The following is a 12,228-nucleotide window of genomic DNA, read 5'->3' on the forward strand; positions in this document are numbered from 1 at the left end:
AGTGTTTACACAGAGATTCAAGGTGACTTAAATAGATAAAGCTGTTGTCAGATCCAGCAGAGGTTGAGGGAAAAGTTGCTACAAACTGGAAAAGAATAAAGCAGCAGGTGGTAGGTCAGAAAGGATGGTCCTGAGATTAAGGCAGTTATTTATCTTTCTTAAATTGAGTCTATTTGTTTGATCTGATGCTAAGGAAGTTACTTCAGTCCAAGTCTTTGGAGGCTCCATTACATTTCTCTGCTTCTCAATGCTCAACTTGAAACACACGAGGCATATAGAATTGCAGACGCTCAGTCCCTCTAGCAACAGTGAAAGGAATGTGAAGAGGATGGAGAGTCATGAAACTGAAACTGCAGTCCAACACTGCTAATCAAACCGAATGCAACTGACATGCATACACACACTGAGGGAACTTAGTTGCACATCTAATCTTTGTTCTGTTGTTTCATAACTTCTGAAACAAAAGCAACAGTCTCTCAACATAAATTCCAATTGAATAACCCCCAAAACACAGAAAAATTTTAAGGAGGGAAAGATTGACACATTTCTGTTATGTTTTTCCAGATTAAACACACATTTATATTGAAATATCAGAAAGTTCCCCTCCCTCCAAAGGCATCAAACCCTTCACTTTCCTGTTACAGAGGAATTAACCTTATAATCTGTGGTTTAGCCAGTTCTCCTTACCATCTGACATTGTGAGCTCGTTAGATTGCTGCTGAGCAACTCCTGAGGCAATGGAGTCAGGCCAGAACCTCTGAACCGGTCGGTTCTGAGCTGTTTTCTTCTTTGTTTTCGGAGTTTCAGAACAACTGGAATCCAGCATCGGCTGAAGAATTCGCCTTCTAGCATTGATAAACCTAAACACAAGCAAAGACAAGAAGTACTTATGAGCAGTTGGCTGTAAATTCTTTCTCTCTCAGACTCACAAAGTATGCAGCGTGAAAACAGAAAATTAGGACTATAAAATCTTCTCCCTACCAGCTTGGCTTTACATTCTTTTTAACGTGTAAAACTGCTCCTAGAATACTGGCATCCTTTGATTTTGGCAAACTAGCTAAGAAAGTACTTCTATCATTTTGCTGCTAGCAGCACTTTCCCCCCCCACCTCAGATGGGGAAATTCTCCAGACAGCATGACAGATGTACATTTCAAGATCTTATTAAAAACTAAGCACCAGAAAACTTGCTGACAGCACAGCTCAGAAAGCTGATACTCCTCTCATTAGGGTTCACCTAAAATCTAGCCCCTGCCTAACCTAGTTTGTTTGGTCTGGTTTCATTTACTTCCTTAAGCTCCCACATTACTTATTTTCCAGGCTCCCTTGCTTTCCGAGGTCTGGATCCTGATCCAGGAGACAATAGCAAACACATTTTTCTGATCTTTCCCAATTCTTTTTCATTCCCTGATTTTCACTTGTTTACTTTAGCATGCTAATTGCTGCCCTTCCCTTTTCTGCTAGTGAACAAGAAAATATTTAAACCACATCTCACTTGGCTACCAGCAGTTAACTGAATCAATTTCAACATAGCTAGCTGTGGCAAGGAGCCACAACTCCTTGCCAGCCACAGCTGACTGAGGATAGCATCCCTTGCTAAATCTGACAAAACACATCCAGGACCCATCTTTACCTGCAATGGAAGGAAGCAGGGTGCAGCTGGCAGGCCCGCATGGTGTAATGCAGTGCTTTGCAGAGACATTAGTTGGTTCCCAGTACCACAGAGCTCCATTACTACTGTGTCACACAGGCAGAGTTACACTGTTCCACTTTTGGAACCAGTGTACTGCCACTATCTTGAGTATCTCCCCACTGGACCCCTCTGCAGCAATGCAGCCAGCATCATCTTTGAAATCTGAGGAAGATCCCTGTTGGACTTAGCTGCAATAATTTTAGGAACCAATCCCATAAGCAGAATAGGATGCATGTCAGCACCCTCACACCTCTCTTCTGCAGGGACAGGTGTATTATCTTAAACCTCTAGTGAAGATAAGACATGCTAAAACATGTTGAACCATGAACTAGGGTAGCTGAAGTACTGACACTCTCCATGACTGCTGAGAGGACAGCATCCTTTGAGACAAGAGCAGAATGAATGTCTGTTGACAGTAACTTCTTAAACATTTGCAACCATGATTACCAGAGAACACTTTTCAGAGCTTCAGGTCACTAAACGCCTTTAAATTTCAATTGCTTTACTTGCAGAATAGACATGAGAGTACTTCCATCTCTTTCAGCAATAGAACAGAATGTAATTCCTTAACGTTGCAAAGTTTTCTGAAGTCCTTACATAATTTAAATGGCACAAGTATTATTATACCTTACTAAAAAATAATATGATTGTGTATCAGTGTATAATTCTTGTATTTTTTATACATATTTTGTAACATATGTAGAACAGTAAGTTCAACTCAAGAGTGTAACTTGGACATCTGAACAATTTCTCTATGTTGTAAGCATGTGGAGACAATGACAGATATTTAAGTAAGAGTTTTTGCTCTTACCAGTTGTTAACCTGGAGTAGTGTCAGATTTGTTTGTGCTGCAATCTGTTTCTTCTCATCCTCTGTTGGATATGGATGCTAAATAGGACAAAAAAACAAACAAGAAAGGCATAAGCTTGTTTCATCTCCTCATCAAAAATAAGGACTCCTTTATTACAACCGATTAAAGCTGCTAGATTAAGACCATCTGACTTGTTAAAAACCAGACTTCAGAAACCTCACAAACTTTTATAGATAAAAATCATTTAACAAAGAGTGCTTTACTACACAAAAATGATTTCATCTGTGAAAATGTATATGATACCATTAAACCGCTGATGTGTAATTCAGAAGAAAAAGCTTCTCATGGCTGACAGTCTTTATTAAACAGCGTGATCCCTGGGCAACACAGCATGTGATAAGATCTGATTAGTTATGCTGTCTAAAGGCAATGTCATATGAGAGTACTGACAAGCATTTTCTAGTTACATAAAGCTACTCTGAACTAAACAGATGAAGAGAGTGTACATAACGTAAGAAGTGTACATGCAGTTTCCCTGTATCATTTGTCTGTTGTAAAATAGTTGTAAAAGACAAAATATCAATCAACTAAACATTGTGATATAACTTGAGACCCATTTTTCCTTTCAAGATAAGTATTTATGCAAAGGAAAGACGTTCTATTGAAAGTACAAGTAGAAAGCACAAGCCCAAGTGTTACCACACTTGGTACACATCAGAAGGACTGTTGGAAAGGAGATAAAGCCAGGAAATTCAAAATTCTCCTCTACAAAAAAAACCCCACAAACCACAGATGGAACTATTTTCCCTTGTGCCATGAACCAGGGTGTAGAGAGCATTAAGTTCTCCACACAATGAAATGAAGAAAGATCCCTTTTAACAATGTTTATTGAGATCATGAGGTACAAATGTAACATCCTTATTAAAATAATAATAAAATCAACTGACATTAGACTGTGGAACTACTCCAAATGACTTCAGGGAAAACTGAACTGAGATTACACAAATGACAACAGAATAAATTCACCTTCTTTATGAAGCAAAATCATAAGAGACCACATGAAAGAGTTACATAAAAACCTGTGACTCCTGATCATGTCCAGTCCTTACCCCTATGTGCTGAAAAAGCCAAGATCTCATCACATTTGTAGCGTGCTTGGGAAGAACTCCTCTCTTATTTTTTGATGAGCCATCATCTTGATGCAAGATGCCTAGATCTTGGTTTAATTGCAACTGAAGCTGCACATATAATTTTAGAAGAAATAAGGCAGTTAACATAGTAATAGCAGTATTCTGTATCAATGTATGAATAACTCGTTTATAGAAGGAATGAAAAGAAATTAGGCTTGAGGCATGCTGATTATAAAAAGCTACTTTATTTGTTAGGGAAGACTTACAATAGCAGCTTTCCTACAATAGCATTCCAAAATGTCTTTATCCAAGGAAAATGCTGTATTGGATTTCTATAGTTTTCACATTTCATGTAACTTCTGTTGTAAGAATTACAGCTGTTATCAGGCTGTGTATGTGATCCTGTGACAACAGCCAAATGCTGATTTACTATAATTTAGATTAAAATCCACCTATGATCCACTGTACTAATGATTAGTAATCCACTGTACTAATCTACACTGCCCTAGGGACCCGATTGCCTTGTCTCCCTGTGTAGTCATTTGCACATGTGAAGAGCAATTGAAAAACACAATGCTGAATATACTCACTGTGTGCAAACAAACAACTATGGAAGCTGTAAAATAGTACTGATTTAAGACTTAAACAAAGGACTTAAAGTAAAATGAATTATTATACTAGAGTTGCAAACAAAGATGCTAAAGGTCCTGCTAAATAAATTCATCTAAATTCTCAAAGAGCAAGAAAGTATATACAGTAGAACCCTTAATTCACTTTACAACTCTTACTATTTTCCTAAAGGTTCATATTTATTTCTCACTTTTGCTTTCTTTTTCACTTCCTATGGAGACATCAAATCATTTGCACATCGGTTATCTGAACATTAGGGAATATGTTCTTAAATGCTTATGCAGAGATAAGAAGAAACAGCATATAAATTGCATATGAGGTTCTATTTCAGACAATTATAACTGAAATCATTCTAAATCAGGTTTTTCAGACAATACAGAAAAATTTTGTCAAGCCGGTCATTATGTCTATGTCCTGTACGAAACAAGTTTTAAACGAGGTTTAAGCTACCAAATTACAACAAATGTATATTTGGAGCATACTTTTATTTCCAAAATAACGTTTTACATTCTAAATAATCTGCTTGTATATGGAGGTTTTATACTGAACTTTCAATAGCTCTCCTCCAGTATTTTTCCCCTACCTCCACAGCATTCTGAAACACTAAAAAGAAGAATTTGAAGAAGGATTTCCTATGGGTAACAAGGAATACAGGTTCAAACCTATGTATAGGTGGGTTTGGAGATTCCTAACATCAAGAGTAGCCACAGATACATATATAGAAGGTCAAGCCCTTTTTTTGTTTATTTTGTTGGGTTTTTTTTAATCAGAGGTATAAAAAGCATTTTTCTTCAAAAACACTTCAGTCTAGGAGAGTAATTTTACACATTGCTTTTGAAAAGGTATCTGAGGACAGAACTGCATGCATTCTAGGGAGGAATATGGGCAAGTACATACATGCTACTGCCAATAAAAAGAAGGTAAGAATACTCTAAGCATACTTTTTTGGTTGGAAGGTCAGAAGAAGGAAGAAGAGAACACAGTGAGTCAGTGATTACTAACAGATTTTATGCTGTGGAGATGGTAGCTCCTCATTCACATTTTTAATTGACTCCAGACTCCTGGAAGATTTGATTTACCACTTCCTGCTCCAAGAGAAAGCTAGCAAGGTTTTCCATAACTGAAGATGATCTAGTTTTCATGTTTGCTTTTCCTTAGTTGTTTGTTTGAGCTGTCCAGATCCGACTGTTAAGAGCCTCCCCAAAAAAAGAGTGCTGGCCCTTATCTTTTAGGTTATGATATAATGAGCCCAGTGTGAGGATCTCCCATAGTCTCAACGGAGTATTTTGAAGGTTTTATGGCAAAATGCTTCTCAACATACATAAATTCTGAAATACATACAGTTTCACAGTACTAGTGGTTGCCATCACGATAAAAAGTCAAACTTCTGACAACAGCAGTGTGGCACCATAATGCAATACAGTAAATCTATCCAGCATAAACCTAGTTCAACAATTAGAAAAGTTTTAATCATTGAAAAAGTGCCTATTTAATTCAGAGGGTTTTTTGGTTTGGTTTGGTGGTGGTGGTGGGCTTTTGTTTGTTTGTTGGGTTTGGGGGTGGGTTTTTTTTGTTGTTGTTGTGGTGGTTTTTTTTGTTTTGTTTTGTTTTATAAATCCATGTACCTATACTTTTCTGCCATCAGTAAGAAAAAGATACTTAACAGGTAGGAACTATGATGACGTATCGTGGCAAGGGAGACCTGCCTGGGACCTTATGCCACGTTATACAACTTGTAACTCCTATAGCAGTGCTTGCATTAATTTTACATTAGTTACTATGTGTGTGTACACAGAGCTCATTCTGATAGCGTGTCAAATTTAAACCAAAACTCCTAAAACCAGTGAGATTTATTTGAACGCAGAATACTATTCTGTGAAGCCCATGAAACAAACCTGAGAGTTCTGGATACGAATAGTCCCAGGTGACAGTGCCTGTGTCACCACTTGACCTTGTGGAGTGACCACAGTGACTGGCTGATACACTGTCCCCCCTTAAAACAAAACAGCAACAAAGATTATAGGTAAGTAAAAGCCCTTCAAATACTATTCTCTTTAAACAAACACACACACACATCAGCACTGCAGACAACACAACAGTTTTGATAATATATCAACTATTCGTTTCTAGTAAGCATGCAAGATGTGCTCTTTGCTACACTAAAATTTTTTCCATCCACAAAAATCAGTATGAAATTTGATTGTTTCCCTGTATTTTAGGCATTCTAAATCTATTTGCAACAGAAAATGCCATGACTATCAGGCTATAAAATAGTTCATCGTTTTAACTGAGCTAACTCTTCGGCCAACAAGGGTCACAACACCAAAACCACACCTCTGTGTGTCGACTGGTTAGGGCAGTCAGCTGGGTGACACCTAGGTGTTCAGGTCAACTTAGGTGACAGAATCTTGGTGAATGCATAGAGGGTCCTGGGCACCAAAGCCACAAAGCACATATTGTGTCTCCGGATCACCTCTCTGGAAGTATGTGCTGTAGGAGCAGACTGCATTGCTTTGTTGCATTTGTAGTCAAGCGGTTTTTTTCTGTTCGTTTGCTTTAAAACCTTGCTTAGAAGCAAGATAAAACATTTGTATGGAGATGACATTTGAACTGAATAGTAGAACAACTTGGACATCAAGGATTTCACAGACTTGTAGGTGTGGTTCCAAACTCCATAGAGCATGAGACAGCTAGCAAGTGTGATATTTTAGGTAATGCATGTTTTTGTTAAACAGAATTCCCTTTTTTTTTTTTTTTTTGGGGGGGGGGGGGGGGGGAAGAGTAAAACACCCTAGTCTCTGAAATGTCTTTTAACAAAAGTAGCATTGCACAGGAAGATCTCTTAATATTATATGTACATAACCTCCGCTCACATATGCATACTTGGTACATGTATAAATTAGGTGAACATTCAGAAACCAGCAAGGCACTTGACTGTATAACAACTTTTCAGGTATTCGAGTAAAAACACATTTTTAAAACTATTTATGTATTTTTTGTAACAACCGTAAAAGAAACCAAAATGAAGAGCAAGGTGCCAGTTTTTCTTTACTGTGTCATACCTGCTACTGTTGCCATAGTTACATTTCCCTGCTGCAATGCTGATGCTGGCACCATAATCCCTTGGGGACTGAGTGTGCCTGCAATGGCACTTGGAATTTGCTAGAAAAATAAAACAATTAGTTGCTTGCATTTTTTTTTAAAGTTTGTTGTTTTGTTTTTTTTTTTTTTTAAGGCGATAAAGCATGCTTGTGTAATTTTGGCTCTAAAAATACATTTGGAGTTTAATCACAGGATTAACTTCAAAGAGAAAGAAACTTCATTAGAGGTTCATCATTACCTACATTAACTTTCTCATTATCACCAACCATTACCTTTGAAAACCCTCATGAAAGCAACTGTTAGAAAAGACATAAAACTATCTTGAGAAATTTTAGGAGAGAAATGATTCTACGTAAATACTAAGAGAAACAGTTTCCAAAGGCACAAGGGAAAAAAGACAGATGAAATGAACCCTTGATGCTGTTATTACAAGCATCAAAGCTTTAGAATTTTAGTTATTACCTTAATTCCTTCAATTTCAAAATAATGTATTAAGTATTCAGTATGTCCAGTATGTTTTATTCTGCTCAGGATAGTTCTTACTCAACCCTGAGCATGCAAACTCTTACACATTCCTTAATATGTATGAATCATCTCTGATGTTACCAAATGCAAAATTCAGTCTCTCCTGTCTCTACAGAAGACTGTAACAGACATACAAAAAACGTCTTTTAAAAGTTGTTTTTGTCTGATTTTAGACTCTCCTTTCCACACTTCCAGACACCAAAACCTAAGTAAGGAGTCCAGACAGCAAAGTTTAGAAGTCATTGAGGCTTTTCAGAATACATAGCATCAGACACATTAGTAAGTCAGAGAAGGACCATCCCCTAAGACTAGGTATCTAGTAGGTACTCGGATGGCAGGGCTCTCTTTCCAGCATCTAACAGCAGAAGCATCAACCATAACATACTAACTGTTGTTAATTAACTGCTGTCAATTTACTACAAAAAAAAAAAAAATGCAATTGGCTATTGCATTTAGGTAATGTCAACAATTATAAACTGAGGTTCACATGTATAGAAATGGGCAGTGTTCATAACTACACAGTCACCCCAGGTGACATGCAATGACATACATCTCAAATATTGCAACTATAATCCATCAGATATTGTCTATTTGTTCCAGAATACAGATTGTGCATAAAAAGTATCAGCCACTTCAATATTTTAGTGAAGCAGACTAGACTAAGGAGACCTTCTTAACAAGGAATTTTTTTTTCCTTCTACTTTGTTTATTGTTTCCTACCCCCCTTCCAACAAAATAGCAAATCCAAGCTATTCTGAGTATCTCCATTTGCTGAACTGAGAGAAAATAATAAAAGGAAGACAGACAAAAAAAGTGACTATGTTCTGGCACATTTCAACAAATTTGTCCATCAGGCAGTGGCATACAGGTGCACAAAAAAAAATACAGCTCCTTCTACTCTAAATAACTGATTTTGAGAAAGTGAAAGAAACTGCAGGAAGTGTAGTTATAACTTCCTAAGGAAGTCTAAGCAAAAATACACTTAACTGTATTTCAAACATACCTGAGATTGCACAGGTGAATAAGGACTTCCGGGCTCTCCACTTAATAGAGTTTCACTGTTCATTTTTGTCTTCAGGCAGGCAATGTAACGACTACAGAAATCCTTGCAGAGTTCATTAACCTTTTCTAGCTCAAGCAGATGGATACGTAGAACTTGGATTGCTTTTACCATCTAGGGAGAGAATTGGAAAAAACTCAGAAACAAAATAACTGTTAATTTAAAAAATATTTAATGTGAGATTTAAGCAAACACTACTTTCCAGTAACAAAGACCATCAAATTAAAGCAGAATTACTAATTGCTAAATGCTGACTAGAGTTCTCTAGCTCTGACCATTATGCTCCCGAAATGTGAAAGGAACACGTTTACATACAAAACCTGTATCTTTCCACCGCATACGTAAACCACCATACAGGGGAAACAAAACACAGTAATCTTTGTCTCTGTCACATGTGACACATTAGGAAGACAGAGCATAGTTAATGTATACATGGAGCATAGAATGAGCCTGCATATCCATGTGATCTTTTATCCCCCTCATACAAATCTGGGTCGTACGCCACACAAGACTGAAAGTGAAGGAAAGTAATCTCATCCACACATATTATTTGGAAAGCGTGGCTGGAAGAACCTTGGCAAGCAATAGTCATCTTGAGCTACATATCAGAAGTACCAGGTTCAGTTCCACATTACACCCTGACCCAAGAACACCAAAGTGTACAGATGGATTTGAGATACACTGAGAACACCCTTCTGTGACTTCGCATAAATGTGTCACACAGATTGCAGGGGAGGGTGAAAGATACAGGAAATGGCCTGCCATCTCACCTATAACAAAAACAAAATAGCTTTTGCTTTTCTATAAAATTAGAATAAAGAGGTCCCAAAGTTTGTCACATTGTTCAACAAAGCTTAAAGCAATGAAACAGTTCTTCAGTCCTAGAGCTTTGAAATTCCTCTGCAATTGTATGTCAAAGATTAACAACTCTGGGGTAAAATCTTCTAAGAATTTTCAGGTGAGGAGAATGTTTCTGAAATATAAACCATTAAATACGAAGCACTAAACCCAGTAACAAATCCATGTTTCAACAAAAAGTACAGGAGATATGTACGTGATGGGAATACTTATCATGCTTACTGCAAGAAAAAGACTCATAAGCTTGGATAGCTAATGGTATTACATACTGCATAAAAATAGCTTAGGTGATTGTAAGGGTCATGGCAGAAGATCAAAAGCTAAAACCAAACCCAGGTAGTCTAAATTTTCATGAAGCAGTAGGAAATCCAGGACATTCAAATATGTACATAACACATTGGCAAAGTACTTACTTAATTTTTTATACAGCATGCCATCCCCAACATTTACTTGCTATGCCACATCTCCAAGAAAAATATCCTTCAGTTTTATGAAACTGAATAGATTATAGTTTTGAAACGTAGTGCAGAGCTTGATTTTAGCATTATTTCGAAAAATTTGTTCTATATGAAGGGTCATTTACCTGGCCAGAGCACTGAATCCAATGACCAGAAATGATAGCTTACTAACTAATCCACCTATGACTTCTAACTAAAGAAGCCAACTGGAAGCTGAAGTTGCCTTTGTTCAAAGCACCTGAAGGAGATCAAGGCAGGCAAACTCCTGTGTGTACTCCCCTCTCCACCGTGACAACTTCAGCTTTCATTGTGACAGATCTTTTCCCTGTTTTTTCAGTAGAAGGTATTCCAGTTGTATGACACGCACACAGTGTAGAAAATTGTATGTTAAAATAAAGAGGAGAAAAAAAAATGAAATTGTAACAAAACAGGAAATCTTATCCCTTCTCAGAGGTAAAAAGAAAAAAAAAAAAAAAACAACAACACATATATCTTTAGAAGCACAGCTGCAGAAAAATCTGAGCTGTAGACTTGAGGCAGTTGCTCCAAATTAAAATCTGGTAACTCTTACGACCTATGACACCAAAAGCCTTTGAAATAATAAGTGCAATGGCCCAGCGCTGAGGTATATAAAACAGCAGTCTTCTAAAACAGCCCTCAGCAGTGGTTGCTGTTTAAACTGTGTTTAAGTACCTTTAAACACAACCAGGTTAAACTATGCAAATTTAACTAGATTTTAATGCAAAACGAAGGTCATCTATGTTTAAAGATGTTCTGCTCCTTTCAGAATTATTAACGATTGTTCTGTAATACTGCAATACCCAAAGAGTTTCAGAGACACAAAAAGCTTAAATTATAAAATTCTTCCGGTGTGGCAGACCAACACAGAGCACATACATTAGTGAATGCCTTAAACATTCAGGTAAAACTGAGGTAACAAAAATACGCCTTTGGGCACATAATATTTGACTGTATTAGCGATTAGTTTTGCTCAGTCAGAAGGGGTTTTTTACCATAAGCCATTACCCATATTTATTTATTAGCATTTGTTTGGAGGAAAAATAAAAGTTCTTTCTTCAGCTTAGATTTAGTTTCAAATTGATGGTTGATACTTGAAGTGAAAATTGAATTAAAGTCAAAATTAACCATAAACCAAGGATCAGTAACACTGTCCAGGTTTCTGCAGAGCCACACACAGTCACACTACTCTTACAGGAAGCCGCACTACTGTGGTTAGGAAGGCAAACAAAACTTTGTAAATATGCCATGCCTGTCACCAGGACTTATTTACTCATTTACAACTACACTAATTGTGGCCATATGGCTCCTGCTCTCTTGCAGCATGGGTGAACCAAACTTAAATTTGTTGGCAGAAGTTCACTTTTTCCTTGAAACTAAAAAAGAAAAAAAAAAAACAAAAAACAACAAACAAAAAACAAAAACTCCTGATAAAATCACCCATGTTGAACAAACGTAATACAAAGAAATGTTTCCAGACAGATCACAGCAGCAATATTTCATTCCTATGTTCTTAAAAGGCACACCTTAAAAATCTACAACCACCATGTTTTTGTTATTTAGTGCTACTGAGCAGAATATGCCACAGAACAATGAATTTTTATAACCCACTTGATTCAGCCTTTTCAGCTGAAGACATAAACCTGGAGTATCATTTCAGAGAAATGCACAAAGACAGAAGTAACCATGAGATACATGTATATTGTTGAAACTGTTGTAAAGATAACTGTAAACTATTAAGCAGAGAAAGAATGATTATTGAAAAACTTCCAGTTCTTGCTAAAACTGCTATCCAGAGCATATTCACATATAAATATATCATATATTAAATTTGGAAACATCTTTAGCCCTAAAAGTGCTTTAGATTGTGCCTGTGTCCTCTCTTTTCAGCGCCTCAAGCTCGTGGTGCAAAGGGCACAAAACACACGATGCACTACCTTACTCA

The 12,228-nt window shown here is 37.0% G+C and overlaps 1 protein-coding gene across 5 annotated transcripts in view; it reads right to left on the reverse strand.

The window, feature by feature from the left end:
• The window catches only part of PKNOX1 (PBX/knotted 1 homeobox 1), a 49,206-nt gene that overhangs the window by 7,661 nt on the left and 29,317 nt on the right, over positions 1-12,228 (reverse strand). For 4 of the 5 annotated variants that reach the window (XM_082304125.1, XM_082304121.1, XM_082304123.1 and 1 more), the window contains 6 exons: positions 8,893-9,063; positions 7,325-7,424; positions 6,158-6,255; positions 3,612-3,740; positions 2,503-2,579; positions 688-860 (listed from right to left, as the gene is read on the reverse strand). In XM_082304125.1, the coding sequence (XP_082160251.1) occupies positions 688-860; positions 2,503-2,579; positions 3,612-3,740; positions 6,158-6,255; positions 7,325-7,424; positions 8,893-9,063 (748 nt within the window). The remainder of the gene's footprint in view (positions 1-687; positions 861-2,502; positions 2,580-3,611; positions 3,741-6,157; positions 6,256-7,324; positions 7,425-8,892; positions 9,064-12,228) is intronic. The other variant, XM_082304124.1, reaches the window with a different exon arrangement.

Source organism: Platalea leucorodia (assembly GCF_965183815.1).
Source record: "Platalea leucorodia genome assembly, chromosome: 2".
Classification (NCBI taxonomy): domain Eukaryota; kingdom Metazoa; phylum Chordata; class Aves; order Pelecaniformes; family Threskiornithidae; genus Platalea; species Platalea leucorodia.